Genomic DNA, 26,049 nt, shown 5'->3' on the forward strand with positions numbered 1-26,049 from the left:
CATTTTTGCTGAAAATGCTTCGTTGAAGAATTATCGAGGTGCGTTCTTTTAAATGGGACATCCTATATATATACATTTTTAAAATTACAAAAATTCTTTACTGTAAATAATTATATATAACTTTTAAGTTTACATACAATTATTTAAAAATTAAAATGTTTTATATTAGATATATTACATAATTATAAATTATATTACACATTGAAATGAACATATCTGAATTTATATAATTTTTAGTGAAAGAAGCCTTGCATACAATGAAAGTTTCAATACAATATTTATTAAACTAAATGTAGCGATGACAACAGTACATGAAATGGCACATCAATGGCTTAGTAATATAGTTACTCCATTATGGTGGTCTCAGATATGGTTAAGTGAAGGATTTGCGTCGTTCTTCCAAATATATATTCTCAATCAGGTATGTTCAATATGTTTTATTTGAATATAACTAAACATTCGAAAAAATGTTTCTGTTAAATTCAAATATAATATAATACAGCTGAATTATTCATAACTTTTTATATGATAAAAAGGAATGAATCGCTAATAACATAGGAGCCTGCAAGGGTAAATTATAAAAAGCAGAGTAGGTGAATCTGATAAATTTTTTGACGCTGATAACGAATCTAGCCGCAGAATTTCCCTAGCACGTCAGGTTCTCGAGTAATTTATAGTTAAATTGTCCAAAAATGGCAATTTCGACAAATTTCATGAATTTATTGTACAAGAACCTAATTTTTTGAAATATTTTTACCCATGGCATCGTATATAATACTAATCTTACCTTTTGAATACATTTTTGATTGTTGCTACACGATTTTTTTTCGCTGAGATATACAAGTATGAATTTAAAAAAAATTTACGTTAAAGAAAATTTATATGTACATTAACATCAATATGGCAGATCCATTATCTTGAAATTTGAAAAGGCTTACATATGTCAGGTTCAGTTGCCTAAAAAGGTTCTGTAAAAAAAATATATTTAATACAGTTGTTACATTTTGATATATTTTTCTAAATTTTATACCTTTTTATTATGATTCCGTCATAATGGATGTGCCATTTTTAATTTAAAAAAATGACAGACGGCATTCAAAATTTTATGTTTTTATAAAATTTTGATTAATGATAAGACAGACATAACACGGGTTAGAATGACTTCCCTAACAGCACACATGTGTAAAAGATGTCTAAAGAACATCCAAAAGATATCCTAGATATTCTCTTGATGTCCTTTGGACATCTTTCGGACATGAATGCTGTTAGAGGTATTGGACACTATGTATGACCATCACCTCTTATGACTTGTATATCTCTACGAAAAAAAATCGTGCAGAAGCAATTGAAAATTGATTTAAAAGGTGAAGATTAATAATATACGATGCCATTAACAGAAATATTTCAAAAAACTCTCCCATAATAAATTTATGAAATTTGCCGAAATTGCCATTTTTGGATTATTTATAAATTACTCAAAAATCTGACGTGCTGGAGAAATTTTGCGACTCGATTAATTTTCAGTGTCAAAAAATCTATCAGGTTCACCTACTCTGCCTTTTGTAGCTAATCAAATTTAAAATTCCGCTGGCCTGTATAATTTTAGATTACAATTACTTAAAGTTTAAAATAAGGTGAAAACGATTTCTTTAAAAACTAATTATTATATAGAATCATAACTGATATTCTGTTATTAATTCATAATGTTGACTTTTTTAATTTCAATCAAACTTTATTTGATTGATATTAAAATTTATGTATATTTTAGATTTTCAAGGAGTGGCGAATAATGGAATACTTTGTTGTTAATATTCAGCAAACAATTCTTCACAATGATATTAATATGAGTATGAGTCCAATTACATCAGAAATCAATAGACCCGAAGAAATTGAATCAGATCAATTCTTTGCCTCCATTTATGGCAAGGGTAAGATAGAATAAATAAATCATCAAGCTCAAATTTCCGAACATTGATGATCTAAAGTAAAAGAAACAATAAAATAAATGTTTTCCTGCTAAAATGTACTCTTTATCACAATGATCAATCTCTTTTATTAGCTATGTTCACAAATTTATGGATTTTACCATAAATTTTTCTAATGTATTTTACCATATATCGATTTTTGTATTTATTTATTTATTTATTTATTATTATTACAGCACCCGCTATACTGCGCATGTTACAACATACACTTACCGATGAGGTATTTCGAAATGGTCTTATTAAATATTTACACACGCAGTAAGTAATATATTTATCTTTTAATCTAGGCAATTTTAATGAAATTCAATGTAATAGCAATTCAAAAATAAACAGGTAAAAATAAATAGGTTAAAATGATGTTTTATCGTTAAGTTGCTCATATAATAATTCTATCAATAAAACACTATACAAATTAAACTATTTTTACAATTCAAAATGAATAATTAGTAATTATTTTTTACATTTCTATATGAATAATTTTTTACATTTTTCAACAAACTTTTTATATGTTTCAATAAACAACACAATAGTTTAATAATTATCAGAAAATAAAAAATTTTATTATTAAAACTGTTAAATAACAATAACTTATAAAATGTAAAAAATTGTAAGAAGTTAAGCATTGCAGATAATCCTTGAGAATTTTGCAAAATATTGTTTTAATCATTCTCAGAATAAAAAGAAATAAATCATTATTACATTTTAATGCTTCGATATAAAATATATGAAATAATTTTAATTATGGATTTATTTATATTTATGTGACTTATTGTAATATAATTTTTTTAACAAATCTATCTTTTATCTTTTATAATTTAGTCAATTCAGTTCGGCTACTTCCGACGACTTATGGAACGCTTTGCAAGCAGTGCTAGATAAATCAGATGTCCCGCATAATGCTTATAGATTGAAAGAGGTAATGGATACTTGGATAAAACAATCGGATTTCCCTGTAGTACATGTAACCCGAAAAAAAGATACCAATGAGATAATATTAACGCAAGAACATTTTGTTCTGAAAAATGAAAATAAGAACATTAATGATAATAAATGGTGGATACCTTTGACTTTTGCTACGCAAACGAATCCTGATTTTTCTAATACCTTACCCACTCATTGGCTAAAACCGCAAGATCGAAATATAACGATTGATAGAATTGATCAAAATGATTGGATTATTGTCAATTTACAACAAACGGGTGAGTATCTTTAATATACTCCATATTACTTTAGTGTAAATTTTTAAATATGGATTTACTTTTCTATTCATGAAGATCAGTAATCATTAAATTTATAATTAACCATTTATCATCATTTTTACATATTATTTATTTCTATTTATTTTCTATAAAATTTTATTTTTATTTTTATTTTGTATAAACTTTTTATAATATTTACATTTATAATGTATATAATATAAATTTTTAACACACATATATAAATGTAACAAAATACGAGAAAAGTATGATATATATGTTCATATATTAATATAATTTATTAATAAATAAATTAAATTAAATTAAATTAATTTATTTTTTAAATAAATTATTTAATAAATTTATAGCATAATTTACAATATTATTTAATTTCAATAGGATACTATCGTGTTAATTACGATTCTTCCATTTGGCAAAAAATTGTGGATTATCTTAAATCTGACGACTATATGAAAATCCATGTACTTAATCGTGCTCAAATCATCGATGACGCCTATCATTTTATGATGATAAATCAACATGATATTATGATGTTTTTAAGTCTAATAGGCTATCTATCACAGGAAACAGAATGTACACCATGGTATTCTATGTTTAAAATATTAAGACTTACAGAAGATATTTACAATGTTCCAGAAAATGAACATCTCAAAGTAAATAGTCACATAATCACTTAAAATAAAGAAATATATATGCGCACGTGCATGCATGCATATGGACGTGCGTGAGTTCGTGTGTGTATGTTTGTGTGTTGTGTGTGTGTGTGTGTGTGTATGTGTACACGTGCATCTAGTTCATAAAATAAATGTTCATATATCAATTACAAACCGATATAAAATTATTCTACGATTTTTTTAGTCATACATGCTTAAAATTTTGGATGGACTTATTAAGAATATAGGATATGAAGAAGATCCTTTCGATAATGACTTTACGAAACTTCAAAGAACCAGAGCTTTAAAATGGGCATGTACTTTGGGTCATTCCGAATGCAAGAGAATGGCTACTGTTAACCTGAATGAACATCTCTCAAATCCTAAAACACACAAGTAATTAACTTTATTTATTAAATTCTAATAAATTAATATGAATATATATGTGACAAAGTATTTAATAAATTATTAGCATTTTGTATACATATTTACACTCATACTTACATACATACATACATACATACGTGTGTGTGTGTGTGTGTGTGTGTGTGTGTGTGTGTGTGTGTGTGTGTACATACATATTAATTTTTTTATTATATGTTATAGAGTTCCGGTAAATTTAAAAAAATGGACATATTGTAATGGCTTGATGGAAGCAAATGTTTCTATTTGGAATAAGTTATACAATATATAGTATATATAAATAAACCAAATAAAGAGATTTTGATGTACTTAGTTTGCTCTGAAAATCCTGACATTATAATTAATTTCTTGGACATATTCATATCGAACAATTCAATAATACAAAATGAATATTATTATGTAATTTATTCTTTTATTATCAAACAACATGCTAAAAATAATGTAGTGGTCGATTATATATTAACAAATTTTGAAAAAATAATTCCAAGGTATTTTAATAACATATATTAATTGTAAAGCACATATTGTTTTTTGTATTTATCATCTATTTTTAAATTTTTATCTATTTATCTATTTTTTTATTTTTTTGCAGAAAGTATGATGCAAATAGTGAATTGACTGTTATAATTAACAATGTGTATTCTAAAGAAAAACTTGACGAGGTAAATTTTATTATTTTAAATTTTACATTTTTATTTATTTATATTTAAATTTATTTACTCCATTTTTATACAAAATTGTAGATTTTATAATTTTTCGATAGAATGCTATTGTATTAAAATTAAAATTTTATAATTAAAATGGAAAAATATTTTTAGTTTTACTTAATAAATACATTAAATGTATTTTCAATGATTTGATGAAATGATACAAAAGGCGAAAATTTATTTCAAACAATAGTAATAATTATATATTTTTCTACATGTTTTATATTGATTTGTTAGCACATTAGTTTTATATAAAATGATGAAATTTAACTAAAATCGTATCATGCTTTTATTACATAATACGACATTAAATTTGTAATAAGGATAAATATAAATTATTTTCAGATAAGCGAATTTGTAAGAAATGAATTTGAAGAGAAAGTATTTAAAGATGTTCAAGACAAGATAATAGAACGCAAAGAACTGTTAGATACATATGTCTCATTTCAACCACTTAATATAAAAGAGAAATTAAAATTATAAAATAATTATAATTTACTAGAACAATTGTCAAAAGGATACATATGTTTATTTATTTCTGATAATAATATTAAAACTTATCAGAAATTTTTTCGTTTCCTGTTTGTTAATTGAGAATAATTAAGATATTATTTTACATTTCTTACAATAATGTCTTTCTAAACTTATTCTTCATAATGTATTCCTTTTGTCTTTTATTCTCATCAAATAATTTTACATACAATATAGATCTGACTACATATGCAATAAAATTATAAATTAAATTATAACTTATATATATATGTATATATATTTAACTATAATGTAAAATAGATATTTATAAAATAACTCGACGTAACACGTTGTGATTCATTCTAACAAATACGATAATTATAACTATTAGAATTTTATATGCGAAACAAAAAGTTAGTTTGAATATCTAGTAAGATAATATTAATATTATTTTATTTATATGCAAGTTAATGTACAGAATAAATATATTTTTGTTAATCTCTTAAAATCAATTAATCAATAAATCAATAAATTAATAAGATTATTAATTCATGAATATGAAGTCTTAATTTATCTTTAGCCTTTAACATTACAAATCTTATAGTCTTGTATAGTTTTGTAAAGTTTTATAATATGTAGATTGTAATTTACTTGGAAATTAATGTGGCACTATTACAATTGTTTTCAAAATGTTTACGTTACTTCTAATGTTATGTTACTCCAAATGAAGTTAATGTTATCAATCAAGAGATTAATAAGTCTTTTTACATAAACACACAATTTGAATTTTTGCGAACAATAAGAAGCAGATGTGGATGATTATGCGATTTTACACAAAATTAAAAATTAAAATAAAAAATTAATTTAAATAAAAAAAATTAAAAAATTACTTAAAAGTTGGCAAGTAAGATCCAGTTAAACATGTTCCAATAAAACAATTAAAACGCAAGGAAGAGAAAAAAATACCTTCTTTTTTCTTTTATTAATATATTTCATATTTTATAATTGCTCGTTACAATACATGCATTAAACACGAACGCTTTATCAGCTTTTACTTCTTAATTTTTAACAAATTTTTTAACATAAAATTAATTTCAATTTACTCTTTTGCTTGCCGAAAGACAAGCGTTTTTATAGATAAGATATAGATAGATTTGATTTTATAGATAAAATCAAAGACAAGCGTTTTTTATATATTAAAATTAAATTACAAATTGGGATTTGTTAATTTAATATATTGATAATAAAACTAAGAAAATATGCTTTGCTTCATTGTTCGAAATTTCCAAAAACATATATGTGACACTGATACCATGAAGTTTGTTATATGTAGATTGCATATGTATTATGCTCGAATATTTATAAGCATTTATTCAATATGTATATAAAAAAAGGACTTTTCAAGGGAATGCATTACATAATTGCCTTATATAATTGCAATATATTAATATTTCAGTTATTTTTTGATTATTTATATGCCTCCGTTTTAAACTACAAAGTTGAAAACAAACAAAAACAACATCATAAATATCTAACGATAACATATAACTTTGTTATGGTCGAAAATAATAAACCTTCTCCGTGAAACAGCAAACGACTTTTATTTCCTCGAGTTCGTTAACACTAACGGACGATATCTTAAACTATCCAGATTAGAATCCATCAAAAAATAAAAGATAGTTTACAATCTAAATTTCATTTTGTAAGTAAAATAGCAATTGGTTATGTAAGTAGATATTAAAATTTGAAAGTTCTTGCGAATATCATATGTATCGTTTTTTTATTTATTATGTATTATTATCTATTTTATTATTTTATTATTCTATTATTATCTATTCCATACTTTTGCCTTTATCGTCATAATTATAATATACCAATAAGTTATAATATCCTAAAAATACTAATTCTCACGTAAAATATAAAAGCAAAATTACAGTTATTATTACATATTGTTTGTATTACATATTAAGCTTCTTCTGAAAATATTATCAAATATGATACACTAAATATGAATGCATTTTGTGCAGATATTTGAGAGGATAATTAATATGGCTAATTGGAAATTGTTAATAAATCTTGGAGTATTATTTACTGCTACAGCAATCCTTTCTATTGATGAAGATTCAAACAACGATTCTGCGATTAATTACCGTTTACCAGACCACGTAGTTCCGATACATTACGGTATTAAGTTAATACCATATATTGAGGAAGAAAATTTTACTTTTGATGGAGAATCCAATATTAATATCACAATTCGCCATGTAACGCAAAACTTGCATTTACACGTATTGGACTTGACAATAAACGAAACGAGAACATCATTGTTTGATAACAATAGTATTATCTATACACCAGCAACGTATATTTATAACAATATAACACAAATCTTAGTTCTTAATTTTAATGATAAACTATCACCTGGAAATTATACATTGAAAATGCGATATGTTGGTATCCTACATAACGATTTGGAAGGCTTTTTCATATCGTCTTATATCAATGAGGAAGGAAATGATGTGTAAGTAAATATTAATATCTAAAAGTTCTTTCTAATCATATATATTATTTTTTAAATATTATTATTTTATTGTTAATTTATTGTTATTAAATATTATTATTTTATTGTTAATTTATTGTTATTATTTATTTGTCATATATTGCTATAACATGCTAAAAGATCTTTTACTATCATATAAAATATAAGACTTAATGTAAATTACTTAATATCGTAATTTAATAATTGCGTATATATATATATACAATATTTTAAATACTTCTCTATATAATGTATTTTCTTGTTAATGTAATACGATTCCTCATATTTTATATTTTCCATAGAATTACGGAGTAAAATTTTACCTTCAACTTTTTTTAAATTCTAAAATGTTTGAAGAAAATTTTTGGGACTATTGTATAATTATATCGCATAATTATGTTCAATAAAATTTAACAAAATAAGAGATAACAGATTTTTGAAGAAGTAGACGCGTACGCATTTGATAAATTTTATTGGCCTTTACATTTTTATGCCTATTCAATAGCGTTTATATATCTTTATTCAAAAGCATTAATATATGTTAATAATATGTAGCGTCTAGAATCTATAAAAATGTTAAAATGTTAAAATGTAAAAATGTATACTATAGTGGACGTGAATAATGCATCATATTTACGCGTTTCCATATTTATTTAAGCACTTTATTTATTCCTATTCATGATGACAAAAAATTCATCATAATTAAAAGCGTGTCATTGAAATGTGGTAGGTGGTTGGCTGCAACGTATTTCGAACCGACTTATGCGCGACGAGCGTTTCCATGTTGGGACGAGCCAGCATTAAAAGCTACTTTCGATATCTCTATAAAACATCATCGAAATTATACGGTTCTATCTAATATGCCAATACGGGAAAAATCGGAGGATAATAAAAATGGCATGATATGGACGCACTTTGACACGACTCCCATCATGTCAACCTATCTCGTAGCATTTGTAGTGGTTGATTACGTTCGCGTTCCTACTAAAGATGAGACCATTAATATATGGTGCAGATCGAAAGTAGTGCCGCATACAAAATTTGCACAAGAAGTTGTTCAAAAATCTAAAAGGCTATTGACAGAATACACCAACAGCACCTCTAAAGTTCCAAAAATGGATCTTGTAGTACTCCCACGATTCATATCTAGTGCCATGGAAAATTGGGGACTTATTATTTTTGTGTAATATATGCAATTTAAAAAAAATATCGATAGAATAAAGCATTTCAGATATCTTGTGTCATATAAATTCAAAATTTTTTTAACTTTTGTCAAATTATTAATTCTGCTTAATTAATATTGAATATTATAACTATAGATTTTCACGAAAAAATAGATTACTTATTTTACTGAAAATTATAATTATTATTTATTGTTTTAGTTTTTAAAATAATAAAAATTATTTTTTTTATGAAAAGGGGTGCTTTAAAAATTTTTTGGTTATGTAAATAATTTAAAATTGAATTCAAAATAAAATTTTTTTCTGTGAAATACTTTTATAAAATATAAAGTATATGCATGCACGCGCGCGGACGTCTATACACGTATAAACACACACACACACACACACACACACACACACACACACACACACACACACACACACACACACACACACACACACGCACGCACGCACGCATGCACGCACGCACGCACGCACGCACGCACGCACGCACGCACGCACGCACGAACGCACGCACGCACGCGCGCGCGCGATCACACATATAGATACACATATAGAATAAAAATATAATTGAATTCTATTTTGGATTCCACAAAAGTTGAAAAAGATATAATTTTAAAATATAAATTAAAATATAAATTAGATGTACATGTATATACATATTTTCTCTGTATACCTATACATTTTTAAAATATAGAGAAATTCATTACTTTAAATAATTATTGTATATATAAACTTCCACATTTATATATTATAATTATTTTAAGTAAAAATTTACAATAGATTACGTAATTATAAAATATTTTGACATAAACATAACTGTATTTATATAATAACTTTTAGTGAAACAAGCTTTGCATACAATGAAAATTTCAACACAATATCTGCTAAACTAGATGTAGCGGAGACAATAGTACATGAAATGGCACATCAATGGCTTAGTAATGTAGTCACTCCATCATGGTGGTCTCATGTATGGTTAAGTGAGGGTTTGACGACGTTCTTCGAAGAATATATTCTCAATCAGGTAGGTTCATTAATGCAAATTTTGTTTGCAAATAGATTTCGCAAAAACGTTTCAATTAAATCCAAATATAATATAATACAGTTGTAACTTTCTATATGAAAAAATATAATATAATCATTAGTAACTTTCTATATAAAAAAATATATCGCTAATAATTTTAGATTATGATTACTTAAGAATTTAAAACAGATTTCTCTATAATTATTACTATTATATATCATAGTAACTGATATTTTATTATTAATTTAATATTAAATTTTTAATTTCAATTCAATTTTAATTAATTGAAATTAAAACTTATGTATATTTCAGATGTTCGAGGATTGGCGAATAATGGAATATTTTGTTGTTAATATTCAGCAAACAATTCTTCACAAGGATATTCATATGAGTATGAGCTCAATTATATTAGAAGTCAATAGACCCAATGAAATTGAATCACTCTTCTCCGATATTAATTACGACAAGGGTACGATAAAATAAGTCATCATCTTCAAGTTTCCGAACATAGGTGATCAAAAGAAAAAGAAGAAACAATAAGAAAAATTTTTTACTAGTGATATGTTTATCAATCTTTATCTTTAATGTTCTCTTTTATTAGCTATGTTCACAAATTTATGGATGATAATATATTTTATTATTATTTTATTATTATTTTATTATTATTTTATGTACATCAATTTTTGAGTTTATTTATTATTATTGCAGCACCCGCTATAATGCGTATGTTACAACATATAATTTCCGACGAGATTCTTCGAAATGGTCTTATTAAATATTTACACACGCAGTAAGTAATATGTTTATCTTTTCACATAGACATTTTTTTGGTGAAGTATTCAGTGTAATAATAATTCAACTTAAAAGTAGAAAGTTTAAAATGTTTTATCGTTAAGTTGCTGATAATATAAATCTATCAATAAAACACTATATAAGTGAAACTTTATTTTTTACATCAAACAAACTTTATTTTGTAAATGAATAACATTTTACATTTTTTCAATAAACAACAATTACAATAAATAACAATAAATAATAATTTAATAATTATTAAAAAATTAAAAATTTTGTTACTAAAACTTTTAAACAACAATAACTTATGAATGATAAAAATAGCATGCGTTTACAAATAATCTCTAAAAATTTTACAAAATATTTTCTAATCTTTTTCAGAAAAAAATTAATCATTATTACATTTTGAGTGCGTCGATATAAGATATATATAAGATATTTCACAGTATTAATTGTGGATTTATCTATGCTTATATGTATAACTTATTGCATTATAATTTTCTTAACAAATCTATCTTCTATCTTTCATAATTTAGTCAGTTCAGTTCGGCTACTTCCGACGACTTATGGAACGCTTTGCAAGCAGTACTAGACACATCAGATGTCCCGCATGATGCTTATAGATTGAAAGAGGTAATGGATACTTGGATAAAACAATCGGATTTTCCTGTAGTTCATGTGACCCGAAAAAATGACACCAATGAGATAATACTAACGCAAGAACATTTTCTTTCAAAAAATGAAAAAGAGAACATCAATGATAATAAATGGTGGATACCTTTGACATTTGCTACGCAAACAAATCCTAATTTTTCTAATACCTTACCTTCTCAATGGCTAAAACCGCAAGATCAAAATATAACGATTAATGGAATTGATCCAAATGATTGGATTATTGTCAATTTACAACAAATGGGTGAGTATATTTAGTATATTCGATATTTATTTAATCTAAATTTTAAAATATTTATACTTTACTTATTTATAAATACCATTACTCTATTAATTTTATATTTAATAATTATCAAAAAAAATTATCAATCAACAGTTCTATATTTTTATTTATAATTATTTTCTATAGATTTCTATTTATATTTCTGTTTATTTCCTATATACTTTTTATAATAATTTTGTTTATAATGCACAATATAAATTTTCAACGCGCATATATAAATGTGACAAATATTAAAATAAGATAAAAATATCATATATATATATGTGTGTGTGTGTGTGTGTGTGTGTGTGTAATATAATTTATTAAAAATATAATTTATTAAAAAATATAAATTAAATTATCTTTCTATTATTAAATTATTTAATAATTATTATCGTAATTTATAATATTATTTAATTTGACAATAGGATATTATCGTGTTAATTATGATTCTTCCATTTGGCAAAAAATTGTGGATTATCTTAAATCTGACAATTATATGAAAATCCATGTACTCAATCGTGCTCAAATCATCGATGACGCTTATCATTTTATGATGATAAATAAACATGATATCATAATGTTTCTGAATATTATTAGTTATTTATCGCAAGAAACACATTTTATACCGTGGTATTCTATGTTTAAAATATTAAAACTTACAGAAGATGTTTACAAAGTTCCAGAAAATGAAATTCTCAAAGTAAATAATCTCAAAGTATTGTAATATAATCACTTAAAATAAAGAAATATATGTGTGTGCGTGCGTGTGTATGTGTGTTGTGTGTACATATGTATCTGATCCCTCAGATAAATATTTATATATCAATTATAAACCGATATAAAATTAATATTTTATAATTTTTTTAGTCATATATACTCAAAATTTTCGGTGGACTTATTAAGCACGTAGGATACGAAGAAAATCCTACTGAGAATGATTTTACGAAACTTCAAAGAATCGAAGCTTTAAAATGGGCATGTACTTTAGGTCATTCCGAATGCAAGAGAATAGCCACTGTTAAACTGAATGATTATTTTACAGATCCTACAACACATAGGTTTTTACATATTTTATTCTATTCATTAAGTTCTAATTAGTCCTAATAAATCAATATGAAAATAGATATAACATATGACATTTATTTATTTAATAAGTTATTAGAATTTTAGACATATACACACACACACATACTCACACGTGGATGTAATTATACACACACATCGATTTTTTAAATTATATGTTATAGAATTTCGCCAAATTTAAAAGACTGGATATATTGTAATGGTTTGATGGAAGCAAACGCTTCTACTTGGAATAAATTATACGATATATATGTAAATAAATCAGACAGAGAAGCTATGATGTATTTGGTTTGTTCTGAAAATCCTGATATTATAATTAATTTTTTGAATATATCTATACCAGGAAATTCATTTAAAAAAATTTATGATTACTATATAATTTATTCTTCTATTATCAGAAAACATGCGAAGAATAATATAGTAATCGACTATATATTAACAAATTTTGAAAAAATAATTCCAAGGTATTTAACATATATTAATTGTAAAGCACATATTGTTTTTTGTATTTATCATCTATTTTTAAATTTTTATCTATTTATCTATTTTTTTATTTTTTTGCAGAAAGTTCGATACAAATTATGAATTGACTGGTATAATTAACAATGTGTATTCTAAAGACAAACTTGACGAGGTAAATTTTATTATTTTAAATTTTATATTTTTATTTATTTATATTTAAATTTATTTACTCTATTTTTATATAAAATTGTAGATTTTATAATTTTTCGATAAAGTATTATTGTCATTAAAATTTAATAACTAAAATGGTAAAATAGTTTTAGTTTTATTAAATAAATGCATTAAATATATTTTCAAAAATTTGATGAAATGATATAAAAAGGCGAAATTTATTTCAAAGTAATAATTATATATTTATATATATGTTTTACATTAATTTGTTAGTACATTAGATTTATATAGAATGATGAAATTTAACTTTAAGTTGTCGTATCATGCTTTTATTACATAATACGACATTAAATTTGTAATAAATTTGTAATAAGGATAAATATAAATTATTTTCAGATAAGCGAATTTGTAAGAAATGAATTTGAAGAGAAAGTATTTAAAGATGTTCAAGACAAGATAATAGAACGTAAAGAACTGTTAGATACATTTGTCTCATTTCAACCACTTAATATAAAAGAGAAATTAAAATTATAAAATAATTATAATTTACTAGAACAATTGTCAAAAGGATACATATGTTTATTTATTTCTGATAATAATATTAAAACTTATCAGAAATTTTTTCGTTTCCTGTTTGTTAATTGAGAATAATTAAGATATTATTTTACATTTCTTACAATAATGTCTTTCTAAACTTATTCTTCATAATGTATTCCTTTTGTCTTTTATTCTCATCAAATAATTTTACATACAATATAGATCTGACTACATATGCAATAAAATTATAAATTAAATTATAACTTATATATATATATATATATATATATTTAACTATAATGTAAAATAGATATTTTTAAAATAAGTCGACGTAACACGTTGTGGTTCATTCTAACAAATACGATAATTATAACTATTAGAATTTTATATGCGAAACAAAAAGTTAGTTTGAATGTAAGATAATATTAATATTATTTTATTTATATGCAAGTTAATGTACAGAATAAATATATTTTTGTTAATCTCTTAAAATCAATTAATCAATAAATCAATAAATTAATAATATTATTAATTCATGAATATGAAGTCTTAATTTATCTTTAGCCTTTAACATTACAAATCTTATAGTCTTGTATAGTTTTGTAAAGTTTTATAATATGTAGATTGTAATTTACTTGGAAATTAATGTGGCACTATTACAATTGTTTTCAAAATGTTTACGTTACTTCTAATGTTATGTTACTCCAAATGAAGTTAATGTTATCAATCAAGAGATTAATAAGTCTTTTTACATAAACGCACAATTTGAATTTTTGTGAACAATAAGAAGCAGATGTGGATGATTATGCGATTTTACACAAAATTAAAAATTAAAATAAAAAATTAATTTAAATAAAAAAAATTAAAAAATTACTTAAAAGTTGGCAAGTAAGATCCAGTAAAACATGTTCCAATAAAACAATTAAAACGCAAGGAAGAGAAAAAAATACCTTCTTTTTCCTTTTATTAATATATTTCATGTTTTATAATTGCTCGTTACAATACATGCATTAAACACGAACGCTTTATCAGCTTTTACTTCTTAATTTTTAATAAATTTTTTAACATAAAATTAATTTCAATTTACTCTTTCGCTTGCCGAAAGACAAGCGTTTTTATAGATAAGATATAGATAGATTTGATTTTATAGATAAAATCAAAGACAAGCGTTTTTTATATATTAAAATTAAATTACAAATTGGGATTTGTTAATTTAATATATTGATAATAAAACTAAGAAAATATGCTTTGCTTCTTTGTTCGAAATTTCCAAAAACATATGTGTGACACCGATCCCATGAAGTTTGTTATATATAGATTGCATATGTATTATGCTTGAATATATATAAGCATTTATTCAATATGTATATAAAAAATGATTTTTCAAGGGAATGCATTACATAATTGCCTTATATAATTGCAATATATTAATATTGCATATATTAATATTTCAGTTATTTTTTGATTATTTATTTGCCTCCGTTTTAAACTACAAAGTTGAAAACAAAACGAAAATAACATTATAAATATCTAACGATGACATATAACTTTGTTGTGGTCGAAAATAATAGACCTTCTCCGTGAAACAGCAAACGACTTTTATTTCCTCGAGTTCGTTAACACTAACGGACGATATCTTAAACTATCCAGATTAGAGTCCATCAAAAAATAAAAGATAGTTTACAATCTAAATTTCATTTTGTAAGTAAAATAGCAATTGGTTATGTAAGTAGATATTAAAATTTGAAAGTTCTTGCGAATATCATATGTATCGTTTTTTTATTTAGTATGTATTATTATCTATTTTATTATTTTATTATTCTATTATTATCTATTTCATACTTTTGCCTTTATCGTCATAATTATAATATACCAATAAGTTATAATATCCTAAAAATACTAATTCTCACGTAAAATATAAAAGCAAAATTACAGTTATTATTACATATTGTTTGTATTACATATTATGATTTTTCTGAAAATATTATCAAATATGATACACTAAATATGAATGCATTTTGTGCAGATATTTGAGAGGAGAATTAATATGGCTAATTGGAAATTGTTAATAAATCTTGGAGTATTATTTACTGCTACAACAATCCTTTCTATTGATGAAGATTCAAACAACGATTCTGCGATTAATTACCGTTTACCAGACCACGCAGTTCCGATACATTACAGTATTAAGTTAATACCATATATTGAGGAAGAAAATTTTACTTTTGATGGAGAATCCAATATTAATATCATAATTCGCCATGTAACGCAAAACTTGCATTTACACGTATTGGACTTGACAATAAACGAAACGAGGACATCATTGTTTGATAACAATAGTATTATCTATACACCAGCAACGTATATTTATAACAATATAACACAAATCATAGTTCTTAATTTTAATGATAAACTATCACCTGGAAATTATACATTGAAAATGCGATATATTGGTATTCTACATAACGATTTGGAAGGCTTTTTCATATCGTCTTATATCAATGAGGAAGGAAATGATGTGTAAATAAATATTAATATCTAAAAGTTCTTTTTAATTATATGTATTATTTTTTAAATATTATTTATTGTTATTATTTATTTGTCATATATTGCTATAACATGCTAAAAGATCTTTTACTATCATATAAAATATAAGACTTAATATAAATTACTTAATATCGTAATTTAATAATTGCGTATATATATATATACAATATTTTAAATACTTCTCTATATAATGTATTTTCTTGTTAATGTAATACGATTCCTCATATTTTATATTTTCCATAGAATTACGGAGTAAAATTTTACCTTCAATTTTTTTTAAATTCTAAAATGTTTGAAGAAAATTTTTGGGACTATTGTATAATTATGTCGTATAATTATGTCCAATAAAATTTAACAAAATAAGAGATAACAGATTTTTGAAGAAGTAGACGCGTACGCATTTGATAAATTTTATTGGCCTTTATATTTTTATGCCTTTATTAAATAGCGTTTATATATCTTTATTCAAAAGCATTAATATATGTTAATAATATGTAGCGTCTAGAATCTATAAAAATGTTATATACTAGTGAACGTGAATAATGCATCATATTTACGCGTTTCCATATTTATTTAAGCACTTTATTTATTCCTATTCATGATGACAAAAAATTCATCATTATTAAAAGCGTGTCATTGAAATGTGGTAGGTGATTGGCTGCAACGCATTTCGAACCGACTTATGCGCGACGAGCGTTTCCATGTTGGGACGAGCCAGCATTAAAAGCTACTTTCGATATCTCTATAAAACATCATCGAAATTATACGATTCTATCCAATATGCCAATACGGGAAAAATCGGAGGATAATAAAAATGGCATGATATGGACGCACTTTGACACGACTCCCATCATGTCAACCTATCTCGTAGCATTTGTAGTGGTTGATTACGTTCGCGTTCCTACTAAAGATGAGACCATTAATATATGGTGCAGATCAAAAGTAGTGCCGCATACAAAATTTGCACAAGAAGTTGTTCAAAAATCTAAAAGGCTATTGACAGAATACACCAACAGCACCTCTAAAGTTCCAAAAATGGATCTTGTAGTAGTCCCACGATTCATATCTAATGCCATGGAAAATTGGGGACTTATTATTTTTGTGTAATATATGCAATTTAAAAAAAATATCGATAGAATAAAGCATTTCAGATATCTTGTGTCATATAAATTCAAAATTTTTTTAACTTTTGTCAAATTATTAATTCTGCTTAATTAATATTAAATATTATAACTATAGATTTTCACGAAAAAATAGATTATTTATTTTACTGGAAATTATAATTACTATTTATTGTTTTAGTTTTTAAAATAATAAAAATTATTTTTTTTATGAAAAGGGGTGCTTTATAAATTTTTTGGTTATGTAAATAATTAAAAATTAAATTCAAAATTAAATTTTTTTCTGTGAAATACTTTTATAAAATATAAAGTATATGCACGCACGCGCGCGGACGTCTATACACGTATAAACACACACACACGCGCGCGCGCGCGCGCACGCACACATACAGATACACAAATAGAATAAAAATATAATTGAATTCTATTTTGGATTCCACAAAAGTTGAAAAAGATATAATTTTAAAATATAAATAAAAATATAAATTAGATGTACATGTATATACATATTTTCTCTGTATACCTATACATTTTTAAAATATAGAGAAATTCATTACTTTAAATAATTATTGTATATATAAACTTCCACATTTATATATTATAATTATTTTAAGTAAAAATTTACAATAGATTACGTAATTATAAAATATTTTGACATAAACATAACTGTATTTATATAATAACTTTTAGTGAAACAAGCTTTGCATACAATGAAAATTTCAACACAATATCTGCTAAACTAGATGTAGCGGAGACAATAGTACATGAAATGGCACATCAATGGCTTAGTAATGTAGTCACTCCATCATGGTGGTCTCATGTATGGTTAAGTGAGGGTTTGACGACGTTCTTCGAAGAATATATTCTCAATCAGGTAGGTTCATTAATGCAAATTTTGTTTGCAAATAGATTTCGCAAAAACGTTTCAATTAAATCCAAATATAATATAATACAGTTGTAACTTTCTATATGAAAAAATATAATATAATCATTAGTAACTTTCTATATAAAAAAATATATCGCTAATAATTTTAGATTATGATTACTTAAGAATTTAAAACAGATTTCTCTATAATTATTACTATTATATATCATAGTAACTGATATTTTATTATTAATTTAATATTAAATTTTTAATTTCAATTCAATTTTAATTAATTGAAATTAAAACTTATGTATATTTCAGATGTTCGAGGATTGGCGAATAATGGAATATTTTGTTGTTAATATTCAGCAAACAATTCTTCACAAGGATATTCATATGAGTATGAGCTCAATTATATTAGAAGTCAATAGACCCAATGAAATTGAATCACTCTTCTCCGATATTAATTACGACAAGGGTACGATAAAATAAGTCATCATCTTCAAGTTTCCGAACATAGGTGATCAAAAGAAAAAGAAGAAACAATAAGAAAAATTTTTTACTAGTGATATGTTTATCAATCTTTATCTTTAATGTTCTCTTTTATTAGCTATGTTCACAAATTTATGGATGATAATATATTTTATTATTATTTTATTATTATTTTATTATTATTTTATGTACATCAATTTTTGAGTTTATTTATTATTATTGCAGCACCCGCTATAATGCGTATGTTACAACATATAATTTCCGACGAGATTCTTCGAAATGGTCTTATTAAATATTTACACACGCAGTAAGTAATATGTTTATCTTTTCACATAGACATTTTTTTGGTGAAGTATTCAGTGTAATAATAATTCAACTTAAAAGTAGAAAGTTTAAAATGTTTTATCGTTAAGTTGCTGATAATATAAATCTATCAATAAAACACTATATAAGTGAAACTTTATTTTTTACATCAAACAAACTTTATTTTGTAAATGAATAACATTTTACATTTTTTCAATAAACAACAATTACAATAAATAACAATAAATAATAATTTAATAATTATTAAAAAATTAAAAATTTTGTTACTAAAACTTTTAAACAACAATAACTTATGAATGATAAAAATAGCATGCGTTTACAAATAATCTCTAAAAATTTTACAAAATATTTTCTAATCTTTTTCAGAAAAAAATTAATCATTATTACATTTTGAGTGCGTCGATATAAGATATATATAAGATATTTCACAGTATTAATTGTGGATTTATCTATGCTTATATGTATAACTTATTGCATTATAATTTTCTTAACAAATCTATCTTCTATCTTTCATAATTTAGTCAGTTCAGTTCGGCTACTTCCGACGACTTATGGAACGCTTTGCAAGCAGTACTAGACACATCAGATGTCCCGCATGATGCTTATAGATTGAAAGAGGTAATGGATACTTGGATAAAACAATCGGATTTTCCTGTAGTTTATGTGACCCGAAAAAATGACACCAATGAGATAATACTAACGCAAGAACATTTTCTTTCAAAAAATGAAAAAGAGAACATCAATGATAATAAATGGTGGATACCTTTGACATTTGCTACGCAAACAAATCCTAATTTTTCTAATACCTTACCTTCTCAATGGCTAAAACCGCAAGATCAAAATATAACGATTAATGGAATTGATCCAAATGATTGGATTATTGTCAATTTACAACAAATGGGTGAGTATATTTAGTATATTCGATATTTATTTAATCTAAATTTTAAAATATTTATACTTTACTTATTTATAAATACCATTACTCTATTAATTTTATATTTAATAATTATCAAAAAAAATTATCAATCAACAGTTCTATATTTTTATTTATAATTATTTTCTATAGATTTCTATTTATATTTCTGTTTATTTCCTATATACTTTTTATAATAATTTTGTTTATAATGCACAATATAAATTTTCAACGCGCATATATAAATGTGACAAATATTAAAATAAGATAAAAATATCATATATATATATGTGTGTGTGTGTGTGTGTGTGTGTAATATAATTTATTAAAAATATAATTTATTAAAAAATATAAATTAAATTATCTTTCTATTATTAAATTATTTAATAATTATTATCGTAATTTATAATATTATTTAATTTGACAATAGGATATTATCGTGTTAATTATGATTCTTCCATTTGGCAAAAAATTGTGGATTATCTTAAATCTGACAATTATATGAAAATCCATGTACTCAATCGTGCTCAAATCATCGATGACGCTTATCATTTTATGATGATAAATAAACATGATATCATAATGTTTCTGAATATTATTAGTTATTTATCGCAAGAAACAGATTTTATGCCGTGGTATTCTATGTTTAAAATACATATTAAAACTTACAGAAGATGTTTACAAAGTTCCAGAAAATGAAATTCTCAAAGTAAATAATCTCAAAGTATTGTAATATAATTACTTAAAATAAAGAAGTATATGTGCGTGCGTGCGTGTGTATGTGTGTTGTGTGTATATATGTATCTAATCCCTGAGATAAATATTTATATATCAATTATAAACCGATATAAAATTAATATTTTATAATTTTTTTAGTCATATATACTTAAAATTTTCGATGGACTTATTAAGCACGTAGGATACGAAGAAAATCCTACTGAGAATGATTTTACGAAACTTCAAAGAACCGAAACTTTAAAATGGGCATGTACTTTAGGTCATTCCGAATGCAAGAGAATAGCCACTGTTAAACTGAATGATTATTTTACATATCCTACAACACATAGGTTTTTACATATTTTATTCTATTCATTAAGTTCTAATTAGTCCTAATAAATCAATATGAAAATAGATATAACATATGACATTTATTTATTTAATAAGTTATTAGAATTTTAGACATATACACACACACACATACTCACACGTGGATGTAATTATACACACACATCGATTTTTTAAATTATATGTTATAGAATTTCGCCAAATTTAAAAGACTGGATATATTGTAATGGTTTGATGGAAGCAAACGCTTCTACTTGGAATAAATTATACGATATATATGTAAATAAATCAGACAGAGAAGCTATGATGTATTTGGTTTGTTCTGAAAATCCTGATATTATAATTAATTTTTTGAATATATCTATACCAGGAAATTCATTTAAAAAAATTTATGATTACTATATAATTTATTCTTCTATTATCAGAAAACATGCGAAGAATAATATAGTAATCGACTATATATTAACAAATTATAAAAAAATAGTGCCAAGGTATTTTAATAACATGTTTAATATTAATTGTAAACATATATTAGTTTTTGTATTTATTAATTATAAATCTCTTATTTTTTTATAGAAATTACGATGCAAATAGAGTATTAAATAGTATAATTAACAACATGTATTCTAAAGAAAAACTTAACGAGGTAAATTTTATTATTTTGAATTTTACACCATTATTTATTTATATTTAAATTTATTTATCTCTATATTAGTACAAAATAGATTTTAAATTTTTTCGACAAAATGCTATTGTTATTAAAATTTCATAATTTAAATGGAAAAATATATTTATTTTTGTTAGATATACATAATAAATGTACTTTCAAAGATTTGAAATAATATATACAGAAAACGAAAATTTATTTCAAATAATTTATTTCAACAATTTATTTCAATAATTATATATTTTTCTATACGTATTATATTGATTTTAGATTGTTAACACATTAGTTTTATATACATTGCTGAAATATTTAATTGAAGTTGTTCTATCATGCTTTTATTACATATAATATGGCATAACATTTCTAATAAATATGAATATAATATATTTTCAGATAAGCGAATTTGTAAGAAAAAATTTTAAGGAGAAATTATTCAAAAATGTTCAAGACAAGATAACAAAACGTAAAGAATGGTTGCACATATATGCTTCATTTCAATTACCTAATATAGAAGAGAAATTAAAATTATAAAACAATTATAATTAACTAGAACAATTGCAAAACGAATACATATGTTTATTTATTTCTGATATTAATTCTGATATAATTCAAATTATTTCTGATATTAATTTAAAACTTATCAGAAACTTTTTTATTTTCTTTTCTTTTATTAAGACTAAGTTATAAGATTAATAATATTATTTTATATTCCTTACATTAATATCTTTCTAAACTTATGCTTCATGATGCAACTTATGCTCATTTTGTTTTCTCTGTCTTTTATTCAAATGATTTTACATTGCACATACAATATAGATCTGACTGCATATAATAAAATTATAAATAAATTAAATTATAATTTGTATATAAATATAAATATAAATATATATATATATATATATATATATATGTATGTATGTATGTATATATATTTATTCATTTATTTATTTATATGAATTGTTCATTAGTCATTATATTTAACTGTAACGAAAAATAGACATTTTTGAAGTAAATGGACGTAATACGTGCTGAGTCATTTTGCTAACGCACACGATACAATAATAATTATTAGAATTTTATGCAAAATAAGAAGTTAGTTTGCATGAATGAATAAGATAATATTGATTGATATCATTTAATCCCTATGCAAGTTAATGTACAGAATTCTACAAATATACTTTTGTTGATCTCTAATGAATCATCACAAGTATTAATTCATGGTATGTGTTTTTAATTTATTTTTACCTATCAACCTTGCGAATTTTGCATAGTCTTGTGACTATACAATATATAAGACTATTTATATAAATTGTAATTTATTTGGAAACTGTACTACTATGACAATTACAGTGACACTATTGCAACTATTTCAAGTTTTCAAAATGTTATTCCAAATAAAGTTAATGTTAGCATTCACGAGATTAATAAGGCTTTATGTGAAGATACAAAATTGAATTTTTGCGAGCAATATGATCAGGGATGATTATGCGTCAATTTTATATAATATTAAAAATTAAAATAAATTGACTGAAATAATAATAATTAAAAAATTATCTACAAAATGTGATTTTTTGATCGTTTATTTGATCTCATTTTAAATTACAAAGTTGAAAACGAAACGAAAACAACAACACAAATATATTTAAATACATATACATAAATATATTTAAATATATATACATATATTTAATGATGACATGTAACTTTGTTGAGGTCGAAAACAATAGACATTCCCGTGACTTTAAATAGTGAACGGATTTAGTTTCCTCAGGTTCGTCAACACAAACGGGCGACATTTTAACGGACCCTCTAGATTAGAGAACACCAAATAATAAAAGATATTAATTCACAGTCTGCATTTCATCTCGTGAGTTAAATATCGGTTATGTAAGTAAATAATAATATTTGAAAAAAGTTTTTTCTAATATCATATATATTGTTTCCTTATTTATTGTGTATTATTATCTATTTTATTATTATCTTATCTTATTGTCTATTTTTCATACTTTTGCCTTCATCATCGTTAAAATATGTTAAAATGCTAAGATCTCCAAAATATAAAATATAAAATAAAAAACAAAATAATATGAAATAATAAATATATATATATATATATATATATATATATAATCTATCATATTTATCATATAAAATATAAAATATAAAATATAAAAAAAATTACAGTTTATATCATATTATGCTTTTTCTGAAAATATTTTTGCAGATATTTGAAAGTATTAACATGGCTATTTGGAAATTGTTAATAAATCTTGGACTATTATATATTACTACAGCGATTTCTGTTGACAAAGATTCAAACAATGATTCCGCGATTAATTATCGTTTACCAGACCACGTAGTTCCGATACATTACAATATTAAGCTAATACCGTACATTGTGAAAGATAATTTTACCTTTGACGGAGAATCCAATATTAACATCACAATTCGGCGTGTAACGCAAAACTTACATTTACACGTATTGGACTTGACAATAAACGAAGCGGAGACATTGTTGTTTGATAACAATGGTATTATCTATACACCGGCAATGTATAATTATGACAATATTACACAAATCTTAGTTCTTCACTTTAATGATAAACTGTCACCTGGAAATTATACATTGAAAATGCGATATGTTGGTATCATACATAAAAACACGAGAGGCTTTTTTATATCATCTTATATCAATGACAAAGGAGATGATGTGTAAGTAAATATTAATATTTAAAAGTTCTTTCTAATACCATATGTATTATTTTTTAAATATTATTTATTATTATTATTATTTATTTGTCATTATCATATATCGCTTTAACATGCTAAGAGATTTTTAACCATCATATAAAATATAAGACTTAATGTGACATTGTTTAATGTCGTAATTTAATAATTGCGTATACAGAGTATCTTAAAACACTATATACAAACGCTTGTAAGAAAATAGAGATCAGTAAACTAAACAGAAAAATCTTATGCCATTTTACAATTTTCGCAATAATAGCAGAAATTAAATATTAAAATCGGACGAAAGAAAGAAGCGCTCGATCGGCTGACTGCTCTTCATTTCATTCGTCCGATTTTAATATTTAATATTTCTGTTATTATTACGAAAATTGTAAAATAGTATAAGACTTTTCTGTTTAGTTTACTGCACTCTACATCCTTATAAGCGCTTATATAGTGCTCTGGAACACCCTGTATATATGCAATATTTTAAATACTTATCTATATAATACTATGCATTTTCCTGTTAACGTAATATGATTCTTCATATTTTATATTTTTCGTGAAATTCCGAAAGAAAATTTTATCATAAAAAATAGAATGTGCTAGCTCGGTGTGTTTAAACAATTATAAGAATTAATCTAGGCTTATACTATATATAATAACAAAACAACTAATACGGACTTAACAACAATAAAAGTTAATTTGCATCCGGAGTTGTTCCGCGACGAGCCATCCAATCCGCTACAAATTACAAACAAAAAATGGTTTATTAACACAACACAACAACACATACCAGACGACATAATCAAGCTTTTGCAATTGGGGGAAAAATTTTCTCTACCTTTCGATGGAGACAAAGACAAATTAACCTTTGAATTTATAAAGGATATAGAAAGCAACATAAAATCGTAAAGTCAACGAAAGGTTTGAAATTAGAAATCACATCATCCCCACGTTGCAGAGTGTTTTGTCGGGGCTGGAATGCCCTCCACGTATATGCCGACGGGAAGAGTGCTTCGTAGCCACGTGGTCGAGGAAAAAAGTTGCGTTCCTCTCGTTTAAAAATATGTATATTTCAGAACTCACAAATACGTACAGTAGCTTGCTCAGAATGCCTTTCTTATTACTAATTAT

The 26,049-nt window shown here is 24.1% G+C and overlaps 1 protein-coding gene and 1 long non-coding RNA gene across 4 annotated transcripts in view; both read left to right on the top strand.

Annotated features, from left to right (window-relative positions):
- The window catches only part of LOC105255965 (thyrotropin-releasing hormone-degrading ectoenzyme), a 54,397-nt gene that overhangs the window by 3,923 nt on the left and 24,425 nt on the right, over positions 1–26,049 (top strand). Inside the window, exons 4-10 of one of the 3 annotated variants that reach the window (XM_025412468.1) lie at positions 238–421; positions 1,769–1,928; positions 2,162–2,243; positions 2,805–3,184; positions 3,581–3,855; positions 4,061–4,251; positions 4,462–4,629. In XM_025412468.1, coding sequence (XP_025268253.1) covers positions 238–421; positions 1,769–1,928; positions 2,162–2,243; positions 2,805–3,184; positions 3,581–3,855; positions 4,061–4,251; positions 4,462–4,549 — 1,360 coding nt within the window. In that variant the 3' untranslated portion in view covers positions 4,550–4,629. Of the gene's footprint in view, positions 1–237; positions 422–1,768; positions 1,929–2,161; positions 2,244–2,804; positions 3,185–3,580; positions 3,856–4,060; positions 4,252–4,461; positions 4,630–23,891; positions 24,070–24,406; positions 24,895–26,049 lie in introns of those variants that run through there. The other 2 variants (XM_025412467.1, XM_025412466.1) reach the window with 2 other exon arrangements.
- On the top strand, positions 4,742–5,433 carry LOC112639207. Its single transcript, XR_003123366.1, has 3 exons — positions 4,742–4,766; positions 4,871–4,940; positions 5,331–5,433. It is a non-coding gene; the product is annotated as an uncharacterized LOC112639207 (long non-coding RNA).

The sequence above is a fragment of the Camponotus floridanus genome, unplaced genomic scaffold, assembly GCF_003227725.1.
Source record: "Camponotus floridanus strain SB8 unplaced genomic scaffold, Cflo_v7.5 scaffold51, whole genome shotgun sequence".
Taxonomy (NCBI): Eukaryota; Metazoa; Arthropoda; class Insecta; order Hymenoptera; family Formicidae; genus Camponotus; species Camponotus floridanus.